Source organism: Anser cygnoides, chromosome 3 (genome assembly GCF_040182565.1).
Source record: "Anser cygnoides isolate HZ-2024a breed goose chromosome 3, Taihu_goose_T2T_genome, whole genome shotgun sequence".
NCBI lineage: Eukaryota > Metazoa > Chordata > Aves > Anseriformes > Anatidae > Anser > Anser cygnoides.
In genome coordinates this window covers 47,980,586-48,005,132 of record NC_089875.1, presented here as the reverse complement: position 1 = coordinate 48,005,132, position 24,547 = coordinate 47,980,586, and the positions used below count along the sequence as shown (strand labels likewise).

The 24,547-nt window shown below is 38.7% G+C and overlaps 1 protein-coding gene across 1 annotated transcript; it reads right to left on the bottom strand.

Moving 5' to 3' along the window:
• Positions 1-2,863: 2,863 nt before the first annotated feature.
• C3H6orf118 (chromosome 3 C6orf118 homolog) lies at positions 2,864-23,830 on the bottom strand. Its single transcript, XM_066993185.1, is given in 10 exon segments — positions 2,864-3,057; positions 7,407-7,468; positions 8,040-8,171; positions 8,489-8,544; positions 11,050-11,235; positions 14,439-14,497; positions 14,937-15,184; positions 19,160-19,258; positions 20,184-20,306; positions 22,058-23,830. Coding segments are annotated over 8 exon segments (1,470 nt in total). The 5' UTR covers positions 22,745-23,830; the 3' UTR covers positions 2,864-3,057; positions 7,407-7,468; positions 8,040-8,159.
• Between the last annotated feature and the right edge of the window lie 717 nt (positions 23,831-24,547).

Below are 24,547 nucleotides of genomic sequence, written 5' to 3'. Positions count from 1 at the left end.
AGAACCACAAAAACTTATTTGTGCTTTGCTTGCTAGCATTCTGTGCTAGCAGCATACACAAATGTTAGAAACAACCAAAGGTGATGATAAATATTTTCTTTAGCTATAAATGCCAGCCTAAGTATGCAAAAGCTTTATTAATATACAGTGTTGCCAAATTTTGGATGATTCAGAGGAAAAAGAAACAGCAACTTAGTCCATTAAAAACAGACTCAAAATGTAAATAAACCATGTGGCAGCATGCTTACTAGTTAGTCATGAGTAAGGAACTGGGAGACAGTGTGAGAACTCTTCCCAAACTACTACATGATCCACACCAAGTTATTTAACTCCTATTTATCTATCTGTAACATGGGTGCAAGAAAAGTTATTTCCCAGATGGCAGTGTGGTGAAAGTTAATTGATGTTTGTAAATTTCTGCCAGAGTCCCTGATGAAAGGTGAACAGAAAATAATATTACATTCACCTTCTGGGAGCCCCTATATTTATTTCATAAATGCAATAAAGAGAAACTGAGGGTTACAAAAATTATTAAAAATCTGCTGTAATAATTAGTGATTTCAAAATGCACATTCTAGTTCACAGAATATCAATAATTACTCATATGTTAATAGAGAACATTTCTGGGTTAATGACAGTTTTATACTGAGAGATGAATGCATAAATTTTTACCAGAAGAAAGTTCAAATCACATTTCTATCCTTTCCCCTGCTGTGACTTCATTGAAATGATCAGATAGGCTCCAAACCACAGGGAGAGAGAGAAAAAGAGATTAAATATGGAATTTGGGTTTTGTGGTTACTGTGTTTTACTTTACCATCCTAAAGTATATTCCTGGGTAATCACAGCTGCTCCCAATTTTCCATCTCTAAAATAAGGACATGGGAATTGGCACCAGGGACCCAAATTCAGGAAGCATTTTCCACAGAATTCTGTCTCCAGCAGTGAGCAGCACCATATGTTGCTACATGAAGTCCCCTTCCTACTCCACAGATTAGATATTACTGAGGGATTCTGGCTTACTTCCAACTTTCTTTCTGTTTTAAACAGGAATTGTTATAATTCTGACTACTCTTGTTACCTGTAGAAATTTCTATCCTTCTAGCACTTCTTGGTAACAATGTCATTCCATGGCAGGTTTCCACAGTCAACTGAAATCTTAGGCGGCAAGTTGTGAAGATAATAATACTATCTTTCTCTATTCCTTTTTCATCATGGCTTGTTTAGTTGCTCTTTAACATGGACGGCAAAAGAGTGCAGATTCAAACAAAAGTAGTTCACTAAAAGGTGGGAGAAAATGCTAGGGGGGGATATTCTCCTAACCATTCCTTTTCTTGTGCTCTTCCTCAGGGAACAGACTAAAGGGTCTACATGTCAAAAATAAATACAGGAATAAATAGCATATTTTGAAATACAACTCCTAGGACAAGCTGGAATCCTTCTCTGAGATGTCCATGTGTTAAAGACAGGGACAGTAATGCCTCAGCAGCATATCCCATAGGAGTACAATGTGACTACTACAGAATTTGGACTTCATGTGTATCTAGTCTTAGCAGCTTGAGACAGAAGGAAGCAAAATATTTATTTTTTTTCTGGCAGCTACAGAGTTTTATGGATCTGCACCTAAAGAAAGGTTAAAAAAAAAAAAGTCAGCTCTAAGAAGTAACTTCTCCAACCTGACACCTTGCAAAGTCACCTACTACAGTGACAACCTACTCATTAAATTTGATGAAACCACCTTATTAAAAAAAAAAAAGGCAAAAAGTAATTGAAATAGCCATTAAATTTTCTCAAATAAGAAAAAGCTTGAAGAAATACCAAGACCCCTGTGTTGGGGGTGGTTTTTCTTTTTTTTTTTTTTTTTTTTTTTTTTTTTGGGTGGTCATGGTGGTGGTGGAATGGTGAATTTGGTTGTTGGTTTTGTTGTTGGTTTTAGCTTGTTCTTGTTTTTTGTTGGTGCTGTTCATTTAAAAAGTCTTCTCATAGGTTGCCAGCAGTAGACAGGTACCTTGGTTGAACTGGGATGTACAGTGTATGAGTCTTGTCACGAGTGTGTCTGGATTTGTCTTGCTTGCTGCTAAGTGTGAATGTTCTCATGACCCCTTTCTCTTCGATTTTTTTTTAAATTAATAATAATAAAAAAAAAATCCATTTTCCCCAGGTTGATCCTGCATGGGCCTAAAGATGTTTCTTTAGCATGGATACAAATAAAAAAAATTTGGTATAATCTTTTTCCTTCCTACTTTTTCTTCACATTCATTCATAAAGATAAACAGAACAATCCTCATAACATAAGTTGAATTACTGGTATTCATAACTTCCCTTCCAATAGAAAAGGACTATTTCTTTTCTTTGACTTGTTTTCTCAGACTTTCTGTGAAATCAGGCAGGTGCCTACTTGATCTGAACCTGACTTGTGCTTTCACAAAATTTCTGCAGCCATAGTCAGATTTCGTAAAATGAAAGCCAAAATTTGAAGATCCTGAAAAGGCTGACAGAACTGATGCTCATGTTCCAGTACATGTCACCATAGTTCAAGGCCTGGTTCAAGATTAGTATTCATGTCTTATTTAGAAGATGCAACTTCAGTTTACTTAAATAACTTCCGGCTGTGAGTTTTGTCCTGGGAGTTTAATACCTGGTATTCCTCTAGAATTAGTTCCTCTAAGTAGAGAATTTATGACAGGATGAGGGAAGTGTCTAGTGAAAACTTCACAGAAAAACACAGCTAGTTAATTAAACCATTATTAGCACTAGACGTTTCCTTAAAACGGTATATGGAAATATCTTGTTATGCAGACGGTATAGCAATCAACAATAACGTATGCAAAAATGGAATCATGTTCCCAGTTTTGAAGTTGTGTTTTAATATTGTATTCTAAGGTCCAACAGTACATTTTTCATGCCTCGGTTCCACTTGAACAACTTCAGGATGTTAAGAGTCCTTTTGAAGGGGAGAGTATTTATCTTCCTTTACTTCATTACTCTTCTGGATTTTCAGAAACTCTGTCTTCATCTTCAGGTAACAAGAATTTCTGTATCAGTTCCCATAACTTCCTAAAAATATATGGCATATAAACAACAAAATCACTGAGTAGAATCATCGAATGGCTTGCGTTGAAAAGGACCTTAAAGATCATCAAACCCCAATGTCCCTGCCATGGGCAGGAATGCCACCCGCTAGATCAGGTTGGCCAATGCCCCATCAAACACCTCCAGGGATGAGGCACCCACAGCTTCTCTGAGCAACCTGTTCCAGTGCCTCACTACCCTTACAGTGAAGAATTTCCTCCTAATATCTAATCTAAATCCATCCTATTTTAGTTTAAGACCATTCCCCCTTGTCCTATCATTATGTACCCGAGTAAAGAGTCCTTCTCCATCCTTTTTATAAGACCCCTTTAGGTACTGAAAGGCTGCAAAGAGGTCTCCCCAGAGCCTTCTATTCTCCAGGCTGAACATCCCTAGCTCTCACAGCCTTTCGTCATATGAGAGGTGCTCAAGCCCTCTGGTCATCTTTGTAGCCCTCCTCTGGACTCATAAAAGCAAGATCTAAATCAGTGACAGCCAACACTTTGACGAAAGTACAGACAGCATTGGGGAATCTTCCCATTATAAGCCATACAAAAGGAACTAAGCCCTATCTCACATAACTTCAGATACCTGCAGTTGCTTATACAGAGAGAGAGACTCATATCCATAGGGAGAACGGTTCATTATTCCTAAAATCATGCTACCCCAGATGACCAAAATTGTTTGGATTGGATCGGATCTAGGCAGAAAGCTACCATACACCTGCCCAATCTTCTCAGTTGGATGCATAAGGTCTGAAACATAAAGATGTGCTGTGCCCCTTTAGACCTTTCTAAAGAATAGAGGCCAAGAGAGCAAACTTTTCTAGATCTGGCATTCCTTGTTGAAAACAAGAACAGTTTATATTCATGGCACTGGTCCATGTTTTTATCATGCTGAGTGTGGATGTCGTCATATCCACAGCATAGCTTGCTTGCCAGCTGTATCCTTTCCTACTCTGACTTAGACATTGATCAAGCAGTGCTATTAAAACTTGGAAATAAATATAGTGTTTTTTTCCACATAAATATTCACTGATATTAAAAAGTACATATTTCATCTCATTTTTCTCCTAGCCACCTTCTACAAAGTCTTGAGAGAGACAATTGACCAACACAAATGCGAATGGAAAGCTAAGTCCAAAAGGAATTTCACTATTTACACTAGAGCTGTGGGTACATCCCATCTAACCAGGAAAACAAGTAAAAACATGTGACTTAATCCATCCAATTACAACTTGAGAACAGAAATTAAACTTTTGTATTTTGAATATTTTTATTTTCTTAATGGAGTAGTAAAAGTGTTTTTAATTGGCTGCTAAGCCTGAACAAATCACATCCTTGATGCAGAAAGAGTAGAAACTAGCCTGAGTAAATTGTTTGCTGCAAATTATTTATTTAGCTGCAGACACAGGCAAAATATTTGCCCCCAAATCACTGGACAATCTCTTCGCACCTAAGGGAAGCTTCTACTGTAGATATTAAATAAGTATTAATCCATGCTTTGCCTCTAATTAAATGTCATCTAAGTTATCTTATGTGCATTAAGGGCAAAGGATGATACAGTTTTGACTTCAGTTAATTAGACTCCCTCCTTTAATTATGCCTCAAGATAGACTTTGATTCAGGAATCACATGCTACTGTCAATGTTTTAGTTTCCCTGATCTGTCCTGGAGAAAGAGAATAATGTCAACTCTAGAAATATGACTCATAACATTAGAGGGGAAGAATTTTGGACATCCATTTTATAAAAATTTTATCTTATTATGCAATTGTCCCAAGACAGCGTACATCTTTGAAGTGTTTATACCTAAGATCCACTGGAAGCAAAATGTAAGTCTTTCTGTTAAATTTTTTCAACATTTAGTGAGTGTGCTTCTTTAAGTATCCTAGGGCTGATTACTTTTAATAATTAATATCATAAAAATGTGACTAATTAACTTTGTAGTCAACTATATCTACTACTAATTACCTTGATTTTTGACTATCAATAGCTAACAGACTTCCGTGTTATTTTGCATAAAGATCTGTAGCTGTCCATTAGCTTCTAGATTCTCTAGTACTCTGCTCTGGCAAAGCAAGGCTTGCAGCTTAAAGTAGGAAACCAGAAATATGCCACTGTCTGGAATCTGCTCTCCTTGCTCTTTGTGGGGACATGGTTTATTCAGATCACATACATTGCTTTACTGTTCTTTTCCAATTCCTCCCCTTCCCCTCATTAAGCTAAATGAATGCATCCATCCAGGAAATTTTAACAACATAATATACAGTAACTTTATATCATAAAGCAGGTTACTTTCCATGTTTGTGAAATTATCGTATATTAGTGGTCTTAGATCATTAGGTAGCAGCTCTTGAACTGAGAGCTATTTGCACTGCCATCCTCCAACAACAAAATCTACTGTGTCTGTTCATTACCACCTTGTGAAATCTGATGTTGGCATTTCTCATGTTAATTAGAGAGCCACAAATGTAAAATAATTGAAGCTTAACCTTAATTTTAGAAGTCCATAGACTTCTAGAATTCATTATTTTCTCTTTTAACTTAAAACTTAATTGGAAATATTTATACATCGTAAGATCTGAGTTCAGGGTTCTGTTTTGCTAAAGTTTTTAGAATTCTGTGGAACATTTTTATTTTTTTTTTTTTTACTTTTCTAATACAATTTTAAAAGTAAAAAATAAATCTGCCTTTGTCAGCTAATAAAACATATTCCCTTTAACACCAAATGTTGGCAGTAAGTTCAAAATAAAATCATTCTTATCTGTATCAATGGATCATTTTCTTCGGCATATATTGGTACTAATTTGGATTTTTATTTTTATTTTTTACCAACAGTTTCATATGTCTACATTAAAGCATACAGCTCACAGATTTGTTCTCACACACACACAAGAATCTGCAGTGATTGTTCTGGGTTATATGGCACAAAATACCACCTGCCATCTAAGTTTGAGAAACCACTCCCTTACATAGCATCATGTTATAACAACAGGAAACAATTCCACAATGTCTGCTTGAAGTCTGAAAAACTAAAAGGCTAATCCAAAATGCAGTAAGGTCAGTGAGCCATTCCATGCGTTGCTCAGGCCTTTCACTAACCTGTGACATCTGCCTCCAACTGATAGATGAAAATATTTGCATTGCACATGCAAATATCACCTAAGAAATTAGTCATGCATCAAACTAAGAATATAAATAGGTTACAGCCTGCCACTACCCGATTTGCTTGGATGCAGTGATTTCTTACATGGATAAATTGTGACTGCAAGAATCCCTATGGACATTGTCAGGACACAACTCCCAAAAACTACCTTAGATTCTGACAATAATCTAGAATTTTCAACTATTTTATGGATCTATTTTTTCAATTCATATTAAGCTTTATGTCTGATATTTACTCAGTTTTTGTAAAACTGTATTGCAGGTCTTAAAAGCAAACCTGTGAGCAACACTTCCAACTCAAAATCAATCCAATGCTATCCCACACATGTTAAAGCCTGTACTAATCTGTGTTTGTGCATTTCATAGCATTAACAGTAGGAGAATAAGTAGAGACAGCCTCTCTTCCGTGCTGTTTCATCTTGAATGGCTCCTCATCCAAGCTTTGGAACATTAAAAACATAGTAAGAAAAAACAGTCTTTGGCTAGACCTAAATACTGCAAGCACCACAGCAGCAAATACATTTAGTATTTACTTTTAATAGGTGGCATCAATAAACAAGTCTGTATTCTTTAACTTCTTAAAGCATGCTAACTCTGTTGGCTTGAGACTGACACATAATCCTTATAGCCAAAAAAAAAAAAAAAAAGAGAGATGAAAGAGAGAGATGTGAAGCAAGTCTGGGAATCTCAAGCCAGTTCCCAATATGAAAAATTCCACTTCGAAAAAATTATCTAAACTGACAGTAGTGAACAGTGTCAGAAGAGACAAGAAATGGAATTCCTCCATGTCAGGTGCGGAAAAATATAGTCAGGGTACTGTCAGAAAACTTAAAAGGCTTTAACAAGTACCATAGTGTGTCTGTTCTATATGTAAATAAACAGCTGAATCAATCAGGGATGTTAATCAAAAACTATACATAATTCCCATTGATAATTTTTCTCAGTTTAATTCTCTGGGCCTTATCTAAGTCAAAACTATAATCTCTGTTTCTGTCTCCCTGCTGCTATTGTGTGTGCTATATAACTAACACCTGAATGCAGCACAGCTGCTGTTAATAACTAATTTGTCTTATTTTAGTCTAACAAGTTGTTAGGACAGGCATTTGCATCACGCTAACACTTTTTGTATAACCACACTGACATAGATATTTGAACATTTCAGACTCACCTTTGATTTTCCTGAGTGATTCTGAGTTTATCTAAAATTTCTGTGGTATGTCCTTCAACTTCCTGTAAAAAATAGATTCATTTTTGAGAAATATCAAAATATCCTATTACATAAGAAAAAATCTGCAGTGATACTAATTGGCAACACATCTGATCAGCATTTAAAATACTCCAATACTTTTTACTCCATTAACTTTGACATAAATTATAGTAAGTGGTTCCTGTGTGACAGGAGTTTTAATTTAACACTACATCTCAAGTTACACACGTCTTTGAGACTGACATCAAGCCTCATTTCTTGCCAGTTCTTACACCCTGAGGGAAATCCAACAGACAGTAAAACCAGGTCCTACTGTGTAAACAAGGAAGGGTGTTTATAGCATTACTTTTGTTAAACCAATTACTTTTATATAAATGAGCGGACTTTTGTCTTTCAGCATACATGTCCTTTTCTGGCTCTTAGATTGAACTGGTAAAACAAACTCTGTTTGGGTGTAGTGAGTTTTGTATTTCACATTTCACTGACATCTGAAACAATGCCTGCTCTTTTGGCTACTAACACAGAGCTTCAGGCTTCAGTGTGCAGTGGAATATCAACTGAACCAAAGACTGTTTTATTCAAGCTATTACTCACTTTTCTTTCCTCAAGACATCTGTTAGTCCGTATATTTTACAGAAATCTGTCCAAGTTCTTCTTGCTGAGCTGTTCCATGGATTTCATATATTGGAGTTATCTACCACAGGCTCTTTTACCTCATTCCAGTGCCTTCAGTACAATTGGAAGCAGAGAGTTTTTGCAGCTTTGATTTAGATATTCAGATCAAAGTACCTTAATAGCTTGTCACAGTAATTAAAATGATAACAACAATAACAATAATTAAATAAAAAGAAAAAAAAAAGTGGAAATATATCCAGTACATTTCAACATTCTAGCTGGTAGCATATAGCAGGCCTAACCTGGAACCTGCTGAAGCCAAAGAGAATCTTTCCAATGATGTGTTATTAGAATTACTGAAGGTAACTCATGTACAAACTAATTTGCACTGTGCCTGAAGCACAATGGGTTCTAAGGAAATAACTTACTTCTATTTGGCCTTGGAGAAACATGTGTGATGCATTGATTTTCTTAGTTTCAGCCTGAAAAGACAGTAAGAGATCAGTTAAATTATCACACAACATAGCAGCAAAACCAAATGCATCAGATCCACGTATCTTTAAAAAGGAAAAATGCAATCTGTATGGGAACGAACACGTTGTACTTATGTAGCATTACAAAATCATGTTTTTTTAAAATAACAGGGAAACGCACTAGTTTAATTAGATTGCTCTTCTTAAATGATAATGGTCTTGTCCTTCCAAATAAAAGATTTTAAACTTTGAATTGTTATTACAAAAAACAATCAAAACTCAATAAGTCTCCACAAACATTCAGCCAAAGTATACTTAGAGGGCAAACTCTCCACTGGCCTAGAGCGACCGATCCATTTTCTAGATAGGCTACTTATGGTGTCTCCAAGATTTCCCTGCCTTGCTGCTGCGACTATCTCCTGCTCTAAAAACTATACAATATTGCCATCTGCTGACTCTTCTTCTTCATTACAAACACGACGAAAGCTCCCCAAGCCCCTCCAACACCCTAAAAACTAACCATTTACATTTAATACCTTTTGAATGTTCGTATTAGATAGATTTAAAAAAAAAAAAAAAAAACACGAAAATGAACAAACAAAAAACACCAAAGAGAAGAACTTCTCAGCTTGGCTGCATCTTTAGAGGACCAGATTTCATATACACATTTGTTATTATGTTTTGGGAGGGTATCTTACAGGGTATACAGTCTTAAATTTCTGAAGGCACAGAGAGCATATGAGCTCTTGTTTGCCAGGAAAAAAAAAAAAAAAAAAAAGTTGTGAAGATTCATTGCTTCTATTCATTGTTCTAATAGCTTGATAGCAAGGAAAATTGTCTAAATTAATCAAGAGTTCACCTCTTCCCCCCAGGTTTTGGTGCTGGAGGCCTTATAAATATTTTCGAAACAAGTGACAGACTTCTGTCTTGTACTCTAAGGTAGTAGTGCAAAAGGCTATTTGAAAAAATTTACAGGAAAAACAATGAGTTTCAATATATCAATTCAATTTAAGGGCAGTCAGGTATGGTACAAGAACACAACAGCTGTATCTATACCTGAACTTGTAAAGACAGAAATACAGACTTGGGGCAATTTTGGTTATGTGTTTTTCTCAGCTTTCCTGTGATTTTCTGGCAGCTTGGCTCTACTCTCTATACAATTAATTAATCAATTTGATGTTCTGTCAACAGGTAATAACTCTGCTTCAGGGGACAGAAATTTAGAAGAGATGTTTGACCTTTTAAATGCTTATCAAAACCTAAGATCTATGTAAACATTTTGCTGTTTGCCCACCATTAAAAGTGACACATTATTCCCTGCTCATGTGGACTGTACTTTTAGCATCTATTTAGCTACATGAAATTACCTCCTTACTTCACACAGCTGGAACACTTATTAGCATAACCAGTGACAAGGACAGGTTAAAAGTGGTTTTAGTGAGATCACGTGCTATTTCTAACTACACAACTGCCATTACAAAAGGTATACTGCTTTTAACACTGAATCTGTTAACCCTGCAGAAATTTGTAAGCATTTAACTTTTATAGTTTAAGTGGTCCTCACACAAGCCACTCTCAGTATGCAAATTTTAGCACATAAATAAATTACTTCAAATTCTGTACATTGGATTGGATTGCACAGTTTTCAATACAAGCCTGTCTCCTACTGTTTGCTTTGTACAACACCAATCACAATGACAGCTCAAGGAGTAACAATAGAGCCTAGTGAATTCTCCCCCCCCCCCGCCCCCCCAAAAAAAAAGCAATAACACTATTCTGTAACAAATATTCACACTAGTATTTGTACTTTTATTAACAATCAGTTATTTGATATCAATGATACATCATAAACCTCTTCTTCAGTCTAGAATTAAACCTGGCCTCCTGCCTGTGTTCGGAATGTGTTCACAGATATGGTCATTAAGATACCCCTGTGAATAATTTGCAGTCACATTCAGTTATTTGAGCATCTAGAAATCAGATTTCAAAGATAATCAGAACTGCCCTATCTTTGCCCCATTGAAGTTACCAGGTATTTCAGAATTTCGTTCAAGCATAGATGAGTTAGCCAACTTGGGATTCCTAAAAGATCCCACCTGGAAGCATCCCATTGATAGACATAGTTAGACCTAGTTATTACCACTCTCCAGGCCAAGAAATACAAGAGGTAACAACTAACGATAATCTAGTTATTTAATGTATATTTGGTTACAAATGCCCAAAGTTGCAATATAAATGCAGAAACAACCTCTGTGTCTGTAGACCATCATCTGCCACAGTTGGGATAAAATTACAATCCTCCTATTTCAGGGGCAGAGTCTGGACACCGTGGTGATCACAGAGCACCTTATCCAGGTGCTCCTGTGCTCTAAGAACATACTACGTTCCTAGAGAAGAAAATGAAGAGTGCTGAGTGCCAATCTCAGTTCTAAAGTTTCCATTGTTGTAGTACCTAGATAACAGTATTTCTCAAGAAACGATGCTAGGAAAGGTTTAGAAGAAGTGATTTCTTGGCTCTATTTCTTTAAGGGTGTTTTCCATAATATCTGTTATCCCAGCATAAACCATTGTTTCTTTCTTCTTGGTCTCTAGCATTTTCATTTCCTCCCATTTACTGAGAATTTTACACCTCATAGATTCATGCTGTTCAGAAACAGAAAGAGGTTTTTGTGCTCCCTTTGTCTCCTGTCGTCTGCAGGTTTCTGGAAGTATAAAAACAGACACACACAAAGACGTAGTTAAAAGGACAGAGCTGGGAGTGGAAGTTACCTGACATCTAAGGCTGCATCCATAGCGCTTTCAGCAAGCATACCCAAGAACAAGATGGAGTTAACCAAGCCAAACAGTACAGGACAGGAGCACCCACGACATTGCCCTAGCTCAGCTGATGCTCACACCCACTGTACCCACACTTAATTTCCACCTGCAAATGTCTGAACACTGGCACATGAGCTAGGCCACTCACCTTTCACTGTCATCCCAACCAAGGCCCTTTAGCACTTGATGCAAAAATATGGTCAAACTCTGCATAAAATGAGAACATAACCAAGGAGAAAATTCCTGCTTCCCACACCAGCATGGCAAACTGATAACAGCATATAAGGAGCAGAATAAACATGCTGTACTCCCTTAGGAGTTCAGAAAACACACCAGTATTTTACAGGCCGACTTCACTGCCACCACATCCATTCACCTCACTAAAACAAGTAAAAGTGTGATCCTACAAGATCCTACACAGCCAGCTCATGGTCCTGCCTAGCCAGGGTCTCACTCAACTCAAAGCACTTTTCAGCTTTTCATAGCTTATCAGTGAGCTCATCTGCAGCCCTCCACTGTCTGTTCTGCTGCGGTGGGAGCTGCATTACAGCTGCATTACCAGCCACCTAGCTCCTCGCTATACATCTAGGGAATGAGGGAGTCTGCAGGCACAAACTAATAGCTTCCTTCACTCCAAGGGTCTGGTCTAATACAAATAAATGGGGCAGCCAGGAAAGGTGTCAGGGTGTGTGGTTATACCTCCAAGGCTCTGCAGTTGCAGAGTAGGTGGAGAGAAGAACAAAGGAGGAAGGGAATGCACTGGCAAAGGGAACTGGAAGGGGAAGAAGAACAACTCATCTCTCCACTGTATGAGACTTCCTAATGGTGTGGCCTGGCTTGTCTGACTGGTGCAGTGAGCAGATCAAGAAAATCCTAGTGACTCAAGGGCTACCCTGAGACTGGCAGGGGCTTTTGAAGTCCACCATAGTTCACATTAGGCATGTTTGAAATCTAACAGTTTTGTGCCATGCTGTCTATCTACTTCAGGACTACGCCACTGTGTTGGGTAATGAGGATGTTTTAACGATTAAAAACTGCCTGTTTTGATCCCAGAACACCTACATTTCCTGCTCTCTGAGCAGCCTGTCAATAGGCAGCCAGCTCCCCCTGCCTCCCTCTGGTCTGCAGCGCAGTATCTGTATGCAATCAATAGGTTCAGCAAGAGCTGACAGCTTTGATGGAAAGCGAGACAGCGTGGAAGAAGAGAGTGTAAGCCTGACTTAAGCGATGCACTGACTTGTGTGGGAAAAGTACCATACCCTGCTGTACTTCCTACCTCCCCCCATCCTGGAGGCTAACAGCTGCTAGCTTCTCAAAAAGTCCTTCCCTTTCATGTGAGCCAGTGAAAGTGAGACACAGAATATCCTTCCTGTGGATCAAGATGGCTACTGGACCTGGAAGGACTTTACAGAAATGCTACATTGAGAGAATCAAATAATGCCTTTTTATTTAGAAAAGTTTAGGAAAATGTTTTATTCAATTAAAAAAAAAAATCCCCATTTTTTAGTCTGGAAAAATCATAAAATTCTCATTTCAAGTTAACTTTGAGTGAATACTTTTTTTGATTGCTTAGTATCCCACCTCCCAAACCAAAAAAAAGAAAATAGTATTTTCAGAGCCTTGTTCCCTGAAGTGCCTGCACTTATGACACATTCAGGCCCCAGTTTCATGGCTGAGGCTTCTAAATACAGCTGTAACTTAAAAAGAAGAACAGCAACATTTACATCCTTCTGACATGGCTGGTTTTGATTCCTCAATGTGCAATTAAGTAAGGTGGGGAGGGGAAGTATGATGTTAACTGATTAAGTACTTTTGAAATTAGTACCTGGTAGGGAGGAGAAGGGGAGAAACCTTTACCCACTGTTTAAATGTCTTTATATCATTTTATGTAAAACTATTCCTCAGAAAAGCATTGGCGTAGAGAGTTCTGATTGTTTTTATTTATTAGTCCTGCAGGAGATTTAGAGCAAATGACTGCTTTATTTATTTATTTATTTTTAGTGGTTGTGTGCAAAGCTCTGAAATTCAAAACCTGTAGCATGCTGTAGAAACAAACATATTCAGGGAAGCTGCATTAAGAAACCCATTCACTGACGTGAAGACAGTTATACTAGGGAGGAATTTGGACCATTTAAATGCTGAGGGAAGGAAAAACAAGAGCAAGCAAGCAAAGCAAGCAGAAGCTGATTTGATTGTTCAATCATTGTTCCTACTTAGAGTGTGTTTGTAAAAGTGAGTTAGATGCCAGTAGTAGGAGCTGCACATGGTGAGGTGAACAACTGCCCACAGCCTGGAGTAGGACAGTGGCACACAGACACTGAGCATAAAGAGTATTTATATCTTTCTCTTCCCTCTAAAGGAAATGCAGAAGACATTTCATATCACTACTTTAACCGCTATTTCCTTTTTTACCACCTTATAATTTGCAAACTGGCATGTTCTCATACTCTAGAACAAAACTATACTTTGAGTACTTTTTTCAATAAAGGCATACAATAAAGGTACAGTGTAGTCTGAGTAGTTATACTGTACTCTATCCTAATGGAATTTTGCAGGATTTCCCAGTTCATCATCCATTAGCTTTCTCTTCACCCTTCCAAAACTGTCCAGATTTACGTATTTTATCTTACTATGGCTAATTCAAAGATCCTGATCCAGATTCCACTGATCGAAAGCCTTATCAAAAGACGCTGCTTTCTCAGGCAGCACATAAACAGACTATAAACTTCATTTCTGTTACTGAAACATAGTACTCTGCAAGTATCCAAAAGAGACTGGACAATGTTGTGACTCTAACAGCGACAGAATCAGTCACAGACTCAGAGATGACTTGGCAGTTCCCTAGGTTCCTTCAGTGCTAGAAAGTCTCCCATTGACATCTTGCAGTTATAAATAAGGCCAGGAGTGAAAGAAATGTAAGAAAGATGTCACATGACTAACTTCATTAGATGTCAGCACATTTTGATCATACTAACAGGAACAATCTCAACAGCTGAGGATATTTTTTTCCAGCCATTTAGAACACCTTAGAGCCACAATTTGCACCATATTTCATCTATACTTTACTCAGAACTGTCCTATCCCTTACCTGTTTTATCCTCTGAAGTCTGGCTTATCCATAGCACCATCTCTAATTCATTCTTCAATCTAGAATAGAACAAAAAGGAACAAGAGATTCACAAATACATTTTCAAGATCCTTTACAAAATATGTGAGCACATAGTTCTTACATGTAAGGAACGTTATTATACCTATGGCTAGTGAAATTGCATGCCAAGCCACTTTCAATAATTTACCAGCAGTTCTGGCTAACTGTGGAGGCCCCAATTGACTGGAGTTCGGCAAATATGAGGGCAGTAAGGATGATCCAGGAAATTACAGGTCTGTCAGTCTGCCTTCAGTGCCAGGGAAGGTCATGGAGCAGACCATCCCAAGTGCCATCACATGGCACGTACAGGACAACCAGCTGATCCAACCCATTCAGCATGGGTTTATGAAAGGCAGGTCCTTCCTGATAAACCTGATCTCCTTCTATGACAAGATAACCCACTTAATGGATGAGGAAAAGGCTGTGGATGCTGTTTACTTGGACTTGGCAAGGCATTTGATACTGTTTTCCACAGTCTTCTCCAGGAGAATCTGGCTGCTCATGGCTTTGACAGATGTTCTGTTCACTGGGTTAAAACCTGTCTGGATGGTCAGGACCAAAGGGTCATTGTGAATGGAGTTAAATCTGGTTGGCCACCAGTCACATGGTGTTCCCCAGGCCTCAGTACTGGGCCAGTTTTGTTTAACATCTTTATCAACAGCACTGATGAGGGGATTGAGTGCACCCTCAGTTAGATTGCAGACAACATCAAATTGAGTGAGAATTTTGATCTTCCTGAGGGTAGGAAGATGGAACTGGATAGGCTGGATTAATGGGCCACATCTAATTGCATGACCTTCAACAAGGCCAAAGGCTGGGTGCTGCACTTGGTTTCTCACAACCCCAAGCAGTGGTATTAGGCTTGGGGAAGAGTGCCTGGAAAGCTGTCTGGCAGAAAAGGACCTGGAGTTGCTGGTCAACAGCCAGCTGAACATGAGCCAACAGTGTGCCCAGGTGACCAAGAAGGCCAATGGCATTCTGGCCCGAAGCAGAAATAGTGTGGTCAGCAGAACTAAGGAAGTGATTGTCCCTCTGTACTTGGCACTGGTGTGACCTCACATTGAGCACTATGTTCGCTTTTGGGCCCCTCGGGATTTAAACAATCTCCCTCTGCTTCATTAAAACTGCAGCTTCTTTTCATAGGAGAGGAAACTTCTTGCTCACTGTATGAAAATACTGAAGCAATTACACATTACCTACACACATAGACGGGCAGCACAATAACGTAAGTGGACAGTTTAGTTCTGTATATACTTTAATATTCTTACTTCCCCTCTCCTTATCAGATCTCCAAAATCCTATCAGATATTCTAATATCTACTAACCAATGTTATTTACAAAACAAAAGACATCAGTCTTGTATGAAAGTCTTTTCTTCTGCCCACCCTTCAAGTTTCCCTTCCCACATGGTCCGTTGTAAGAAAAATTTGGTCTTAGGCTCCCAGTAGCAATTAATGCATGCAAATATTTCAGATTTTGATTGTTAATTTTCCTGCAAAGCTTGAATTTTATCATTACAATATAGCAAGATTCTAAATTTCTGTGGTAACAGATTACTATCCAGAATTGAAAGGTCTTCTAGGGTATTTATTTATTTATTTAACCAGAGCTGTCAAATCTCTCAAGAACTCCACTAGATCATTCTAGGATGTTTATCATTATTCTCTTTCAGCCCTTTGGCAGAAGACAAACGTCGTATTTTCCCCCTTACCTTTAAATACTTATAAGACCTTGCACAAAAATCAATCTCTGTAGCCTAGACAAAATTTATATATGCATGATCTATAAATATTCCATACTATGCCCTGACCCATCTTAACTTCATGCCAGTTTGACTTTATCCCACAGTACTAGGTAATAATGCATTCTCTCTGTACAGAGAAGTGTACATGTGTAGAGTGCTGGACCACTATTATCCTCCTGTTTAGAATAGTAGAAACTAGGGAACATGAGCCTCTTTCACACTTTATCTCAAATGCAGAATCATCCAAACTACATTTTGAAAGCACAATGTAACACTAATGTGTACACACCAAATATTATGGAAACAACAACTGCAATGACTTAAAGACCTCTTAAGTCATCTAGTCTAGTTAGAAAAATGTTTACAAGAAAAAGGGATGGATAAGTCAGGCAACCACCAGTTTAGTGAAAGAGTGATTTCTGAATTCTTCAAGCTGTTGAAAGATAGTGAAGGGGGAAACAAGGGGAAAGCTGGTAGGCAAGATCTCCTGCAGGATAGTTTTCAAGCTTAAAGACTAGAGCTCTGGGATTAACCAGCCATAAATTCCAACACTGAGGGCAGCAAGCTAGATCAGAGTTTGGAGCAGGAGAAAGGAGATTTAGAAGCTTTAATGTATAACATCAGCATCATGTAACAGAGTCATGGAAACACGGGGCCAGTCCAATGATGGCAGAGTGCCTGAGAAGGTCTGAGAATTAGCTAGTCAAACCAAGTCTTGTTTTAGAGGACAGGACACAGGCAATCAACAAAGCGCATGCTTTGTTGCTTCCATTATAAGGAACAAAGTCGGGTTCCAGCAGAAGTCACAAGTCTGAAATCTCATGATGCAGGCTGCTGCCCATGTGGTCAGGAGACTTCTCTGTGATGACATTAGCTCCTTGAATGGCATCAGTCAGGAATGGCAAAAAGGGAAACACTTTGGGCTTCAGAGCCTTAGCTTCGAGGCTAAACTATGTCCCCCCAGTGTGACTGGTACAAAAAAAAAAAATCAAAAATATATATTAAGAAAGCAGAAAGATATTTGCCTAGAGTAAGCCATCCACAGGGTCTAATCTTTTGAAGTTTCTGAAAACTTCTAGAACTCTGTTTATTTGTTGCTGTTTTAGCTCGTTTAGGTAGTTGCTACCAGAGGGGTAGAAAGCATTTGTAACACACTTACTCTTTGCTTCTTTCCAGGGCAGTACTAACTTTTTTTCATTAGAACCTGCAGGTATTTCCTGACAGACTGCATTTCTGAAGCCCCTGAGGACATTGTTTCCATCCCTTTGACCTGAGACTTTAGAGCCTGTAAGAATGCATAAACAAGAGTAAAATGTCAAGTCATGTAGCAGCATTACTTCCTTTGCTAAACACGCAGGTTCTGGTACCATTTTTAAAATTACATTTTTAGTAAAAATAAATTCTGATGAAAATTTCTGAATGAGATACTCATGAGACTAACAGCTAACATAGCCAGGCATGAACGAAAAAACTATGGCAGGTTTTAGAGTTGGCCAAAGAGTCTCTTTCCATTTGTAACTAGATTAAAGGCTTGTAACAGATTATTAATAAAAAAAAAGGAATATGGACAATTATACAGACAATTTCTTTTTCCTTTGCATGTCTCAACCAGCCAATATGAAGACTCAGACCCATGCAAACCCCTAATTTTCCAACAATCCTTTCAGGTGCTTTGCCATTGAGTGGCACGTCACTTATGCTAGATGAAATGTTTATGCTGTAAGCTGTGCTGCATTCATCATTAACTTTCATTTTCATTTCAACAGACTGTCAATATCACAGAGAAGCTCCCAGGCTCAACACCAAAGAGAGTGGATAACTTAGGTGAAATCCTCAGAGCAAATCCAAATGGTCTACTCAGGGTCAATGGAGAACACCAGCCTAAAAAGCTAGCAGGGCAGAAAGGGGCTAGTTTTAGAGTAGGGAAAGTTAAAGAGGAAGAATGCAAGAGAAGGGAGCAGGGATCACAGGTCCAAGCTAGGCTAAAATGGGGTCCTGGCCACAGGCAGGGTGGGAGGAGACCCTGGGAAGGCTCAGCAGGGACAGTCAGGGCTGGTAGCACCCAGTGTCAGGGTCTGACACCTCCTCTGTGCTTTTCTTCTGTGGTGGAGCACACCTTTCCTGGTGCCTTTTCCTTTTTCCAGAGATGAGACGATACTGACAAGGGAGTTAGGAGGAAAGGGGGGTGCACAACCCTACTCCTGGCAGCCTGAAGCCAACGTCACCCCCTGTACAGCATCACTTCTGCAGTAAGCCTGACATGGAGCCACTGAAGAGAACATTGGATTGTAATAACCACACATCCCTCTGCCACATTCATCGCATGTCTCCCAGCAGAAATTCAAATTTGGCCACCTCTACAAAGAACAGAGAAGACATTTACCTGAGGCCTCCTCACTCTATGTGCCTTCAACAGCTGTCTATATGTCTGTAACCTGCCTATGTACCATAGCCCTAAAGGTTTGGACACAGAGGAAAAGCAACTTTTCACAAGGTTGAATGTGCCTGTTCTAGGGTTGAGAGTGAAGCCACTTATTCTTTTCAGAGACCACCAAAATAGTGCTCAGGCCAGCCTCTTTATCTATTATTAGCAGTGGGGGACACATGCAAATAAGTAATAAGTTTGATACAAGGACAATAGGTCTGATACTTCAGAAATCCAGCAAAGGCTATTCAGCCAATTCTCTGCTTATTCTGCAGCAGCTACTCTCTCAGTTATTATCCCTAAGGGTTGCTCCTACAGAAACTGTAAGTACTGAAGCAAAGGCACTAGATCTCCCATGTCAAAGGTAAGTCCAGAAAGTGCCCATGTCTGATTTCAAATACTTCGTTTCTCTGTAGCATACCCAAAGAAAAATTCACAACTGTATGTGAATCTGAAGACGCCTATTTTCAAAAACATAGTCCTTAGGCCTTATGGAGTAATTAGGAGCAAAGACTGATAACCAAATACTACCTTGTATTGTGCTATAGGCAGAGAGTCCAGAACCATCGTTATGTACAGCTCATACTCACTCTGAACAAATTGAGAGGAAAGAACATCAGAAAATGTTTAACACAGTCCAGAGATTATAGTCTTGTTTCACTTTGGTTCCAGAAAAATCCTAACTTTTGTGCTGGCATGAGGAGATTACTTCTGCTGCCACATATGGTTTTATTTAAAACACAGAGTTGGTATTTGCCAGTGTTATTCCCAGTACAATTCAATTACCCAGCTAGCTCCTCTTCCTCAAGGATTTCTTGCTCGTAATACCTATCTTTCCCTCACCTATAACTGCTGGATTTCAGTGCGTAATTTTTTGTCAATAAATATAGACGAATTACGTTTTTCTCCTCGGTTCTTACTGAGAAAGTTGATGTAGAATTTATTGTCATTAGCAACACATTACAGTGTACAGAATCAGTGTAACTTCATTTTTATCCTGAATATTTTATTTCTGTTTCACAGGCAAATTACTATCTTGAGTGCCCAAAAAGAGAAACAGATTTGATTCCCACAGAAAAGGCTTCAAGCCTCATCCTTCAGCACAGTGAAAAATCAAAAAACTAGGAAAAAATAGGAAAGTCATTAATATACATCAGGTGAGAATTATCACTCCTCACATGTAACTGTCATGAGTGAGAGGTAGAAAGCTAATTCACCTGTAGGTTACAGCTAGATTTTTTTCCAAAATATTTTATGGACTTTAGAATTAGGGCTAGAGTTTCAGAAAAAAAAAAAAGTTAGTGAAAGTTGGGGCTTAGTTTGTTTTGTTTTTAATAATGTCTTTTTCAAACTGTTCAAGTTGTAGCCAAGTGTTTTTTGTCTGTGCAACTCACGCAGTAAATTAGGGGAAAACCTAGAAAAGAACTTACAAATCTTTCCCAAAAGCTGACTGCTCTTCCCACCTGATCAGGTACATTCATCTTATGTTGTGCTAAATCTTTGGAATAATTCTTACTTTAATTTCCTTGAGAATATCACCAAATATCAGAGAACTGTTGCATATATCTTCAAAAGCCTCCTCAGCAGCCTGTAGTCGCTTGAAATTAAGGGGATCACAGCCACAGATGTTCTGAAGCTCCTGGTAAAAGCATCAAAATAAACAACTACATATCCACATGTGCAGAAGGTGCTCTACAGCAGTTACTGTCAGAATAAGTTATTCAAGTTCATGTCATTTCTCCTGATAGTATGCAGTAAGAAACCTTATGAGAATCCAGATCAAGTTCATAGTCATAGCATGAATACTGCATTTTGATCACAGTAAGAAGAAAGATCACATTGAAAAAGACTGGATGTACTGATTATCAAAAAAACTAGTAGAAAGCAAAGAAGTCACTGATTTATGTTGCAGAAGACAATTATGACATTATACCTCAACCTATTGTTGAATGTCTTGCTTACATATTTACAGCCAACCCTCACATAAGCATAAATTAGTTTCTCTACTGATTTCAACAGATCATCTCCAGTTCGGAAGAAACAGACCTTGGAACATATTGCATCCCTTAAAGCAACCGTGGTTAGCTTAGAAAGACATAATTAATATATAAATAACCTGATAAACCCTATCTAAGGAATGCAACGCTTAAAATCATATGCTTATAATCTCATGGTTTTACATATCAGCTCTGAGTAATAAACCTGAGACGGCAAAAGAGTCTCTTAGGAAACCTCCTCTGTCATAAAAACTCTTTCTCCAGAGTGCTGATGACATCACTTCAAAGTGCTCTGTTCTTAAGACTAACTTTTTCACAACAAGCCTCCTAGGTAGATAATCGACTGTGGCAGTTTTTCACTTTGTGAATATCCTTATTTCAAACCCTTATCCTTATTTCAAAAAGAAATTTTGACCATTTAATCAAAGGACAAAGATTGCCATCACTGTGCAAGGCTTACCCTATCTCACAAAAATTTACTGATTCAAAGTGTTTCTGGGAAAATGTTTTCTGGGAAAAAATGTTTTAAAAAATACAAGATCGAGCTATTACGCTGCTATAATACATCACTTTGCCTTAAATGTTTTTCCCGCATCCCTTCTTCCCTTTTCTCTGGCTTCTTAAACCAGAGGCATAAGAGAATGTTTGCTTGAGATTATTTATCGGGGCAGGAAGCGACCCTTTTGGCCAGTTGCTTAACTGCATGACAGATAGACTTCACAGAATTCACTGGAGAATGGAGCTCTCACTCACATTACCTGTTTTGTTAGTTTACCTACCCTAGGCTGCTTTCATTAAGTTCCACCGCTAATTTCTATGACTCCAGAACCTTATTCTCACTCCCGCAGCTGTTTCTAAGAGATTGCTAATGGTTACCCCAGGGCAGTAACTTGGTAACTTCTACAAGGTGTATTTGCTTTACTCACCATATTCAATCCCCCATTCCACCCATCACAGGAGGCCAGCCAGAATGCAGCAAATATCTGTGCATAAAGACAGTCTACAGCATGCACAGAGAAGGTAGCTTTTACAGTTTATCTTAAACATGCTCCTAGACAAGAGGTAGAGCTGCTGCCAAATGATTTTCCCATGCAGATCACTAGCTTGCAGCATCCTGCTTTACTGCTTTACTGTATGCTTAGCATTTCCACAAGACAAGAGGGGGAAAGAGAAAACAGTGGAGTACAGTTCTGGTTCAAGGTTTTGGAACACAGAGTAGATGCACCTTACAAGAGGGCAACTAAGCAAATACATGCAATTAGCTCTCTGAAAAGAAGCAAGAGGGTGATTTTGTCTAGACGCATTCATTCAATTTTCCTGGCACACACATAACCAATCTACCTAGAAAGGTAACCCAAAATTTACTTTTCCATCAGTTTTGGAACTCTCTTACCTTAGCCAGCTTCCTTTCGTGCTGTTCTGATACTTTTTTTCCTGTGAAATCATTCTGTAACAATTCATGCTTTGCTATGAACTCCTTCTGGAAATGTAGGAACTTGTTAAACTGATCAGTTTTAGTTACACCAGCCAAATATAAAGGTATGAACTGGTATTCTTTGGCAAGCTCAGCAGCACACTGTCGGCTGTTCTTAACTGGTTTGTTTTTCAGCACCATAATCTCTGACATATTTAACTCCTTTCTTTTCAGACGCATATGGAATCTGTCAGTTCCCTCCTCCACTTTCTTTTTCAGTGCTTTCAACTTTAATATTTCCGGTACAGTAGAACTTGCATCTGCTGAGGCACCAACACTGGTCACAGGTGACTGTGGATGTCTGTTGTTGGGGAAGGAAGATTCAGCCTGTGCCGGAAGCAGAGGAATGCTGGAAGAAAAGTTACCAGAACAATTTTTCATCTTCCTTGTTCTCTCATTTTCAGCTAGGAATTGATTTCTTTCTGTCATGAAACTAGTTTGCTTCCTGGCAGAGTACCATCATCCCTGTTTTATTTTCTCTGAAGTCTTATAAAGCTTGTTACGATTTAAGTGTCCTGAGGTGTACAGTTTAACATCTGTTCTGTAGGCCAGTTCCACACTATTTAAGAGATGAGCCAGGCTCCTCACTTCCCAGTTTCTCTCCATGATGAAATGGACTCTTGTACCACGCACTTAGAAGAAAGAGGAAAGATGAAATACACTTGAAAAAGGGAAAGCTTTAGATGACCAAAAACTTTCACAGATCAAAACTCTCCTAGTTCTATAACAGAGCATTTTAAACAGACATGGCCTACAAAACTATGCTACCTTCCTTCTTATCCATAGCAGTATACAAATAACCAAACAGACCTGGACACACTGGTAGGTTCCTGCTAAGCTCAGACTCTGCTCACACTGCTTGGTAACTGTCTCTGATTTTTTTTTAATTTGATTTATTTTTATTTTATTTATTATTTTCTTTTTGCCAAGGGCTCTCCATGCTTTTGCTACTCAAGAAGCCTCTTCTGCCTATTCCCTAACATTAGACCCATGGTTGGTCAGATTCTACTGTATATCAAATAATCCCTTTCACAAACTTTCAACATTCTCATTAGCATGTTGCTTTAGAAATTCAGTCTTCTAATTTTAAAACTTTGTTGATCGTCAGATTATATTTTGTTACATGCTAATCTTGTCCCAGTTTCTCTACTTTTAATAGTTCTCCCTGTTATTTATTCCTTACTGCCTTCTACAGAGAGAAATATTATGGCTCCTCTCACCCTTCCTTTTAGCTAATGAAAGAAACCAAGCTGGATATATAGTTTTGTTTTTGTTTTAAATCTATGAAGTAATTTTTGTGAGGTAGACTCACAATTCTTCTAGTTATCTCAATAATGATGGCATGTTCACATGAGATCACTGTTAAAAACTGCAAACTTTTATGAAACTCAATATTATTGTACTCTGGCACAAAATGATCTAATAAATGAGTCACTGTTGTGCTCTGATGTATTTAGTAGTATTTAGCCTTATGTACACATATACCCTGCTCCTGCAGGACCTCGTATCCCTAGGGGATGAGGCAGTGATGCCCACAGAAGCAGAGTTAGGAAGACAAGAAGTTTGTGAGCTATCTCAAAGGGGGAAGCAATTTGGAGGAAAACAGTGCAACTCCTTTCAATGCGGCATAGAGACTGAGTGTCAGGAGGCAACCAAGGGGCCTATGGGTGCTTAGGACAGCTCTCCATACCTGTACACGATCTTAAAATGGCCACACAGCCTGACAGATACCTGCACGATATATGAAAGCAACTGGTACCTGTAGAAGGCCATGATAGAAGGGCAGGGGACCTCAACATCCTGCTCCAGAGATCCACTGGCCACCCATGAGAAAGCCAATGAGAAACAAAACAGTGCATTTGTATTAACTGTCAGCATGTGCCAGGGTGACCAGACACTTGCTGTCAGTGCTAGCAACAGCAAGGCCAGTTACAATGGACTAATGTTTCCAAGTAGCTCTTCTTTTTGTCTCCTTAGTACAGCCTGCCTCACCTTCTCAAGATGGTGACAACCTAGTATGGCTAATAGAGGTTCCTCTTAGCCCCTCCTGCCTCCCCAGCCAAGCCAGTCTGCCTATGGCTGCTGGATTGGTGGCACAACACGTTTTTTTTCCTGGCAAGCTGTCCCTATCCAGTGGTGAACATGGAGGGCTTAGCATCAGTGCTTGTAGAAAAAGGACCTTCAAGCCGGTGAGCGAACATTGCCAATACAGTGACACCTCCAGCCAACCATCCTGAAATAGAAGGACACATCTCCTCATGGAGGGACACAGGGCCTGCAGAGAAACATACAGAAGCACCACCTTTGCATTTCTACCAGTACAAGACACCATGATTAAAATACATTAACATTAATGGGTAAAGCAAAGAAACATGGCCACTCTGTGCAGCAGGGAAGGGAAAGAGGGGG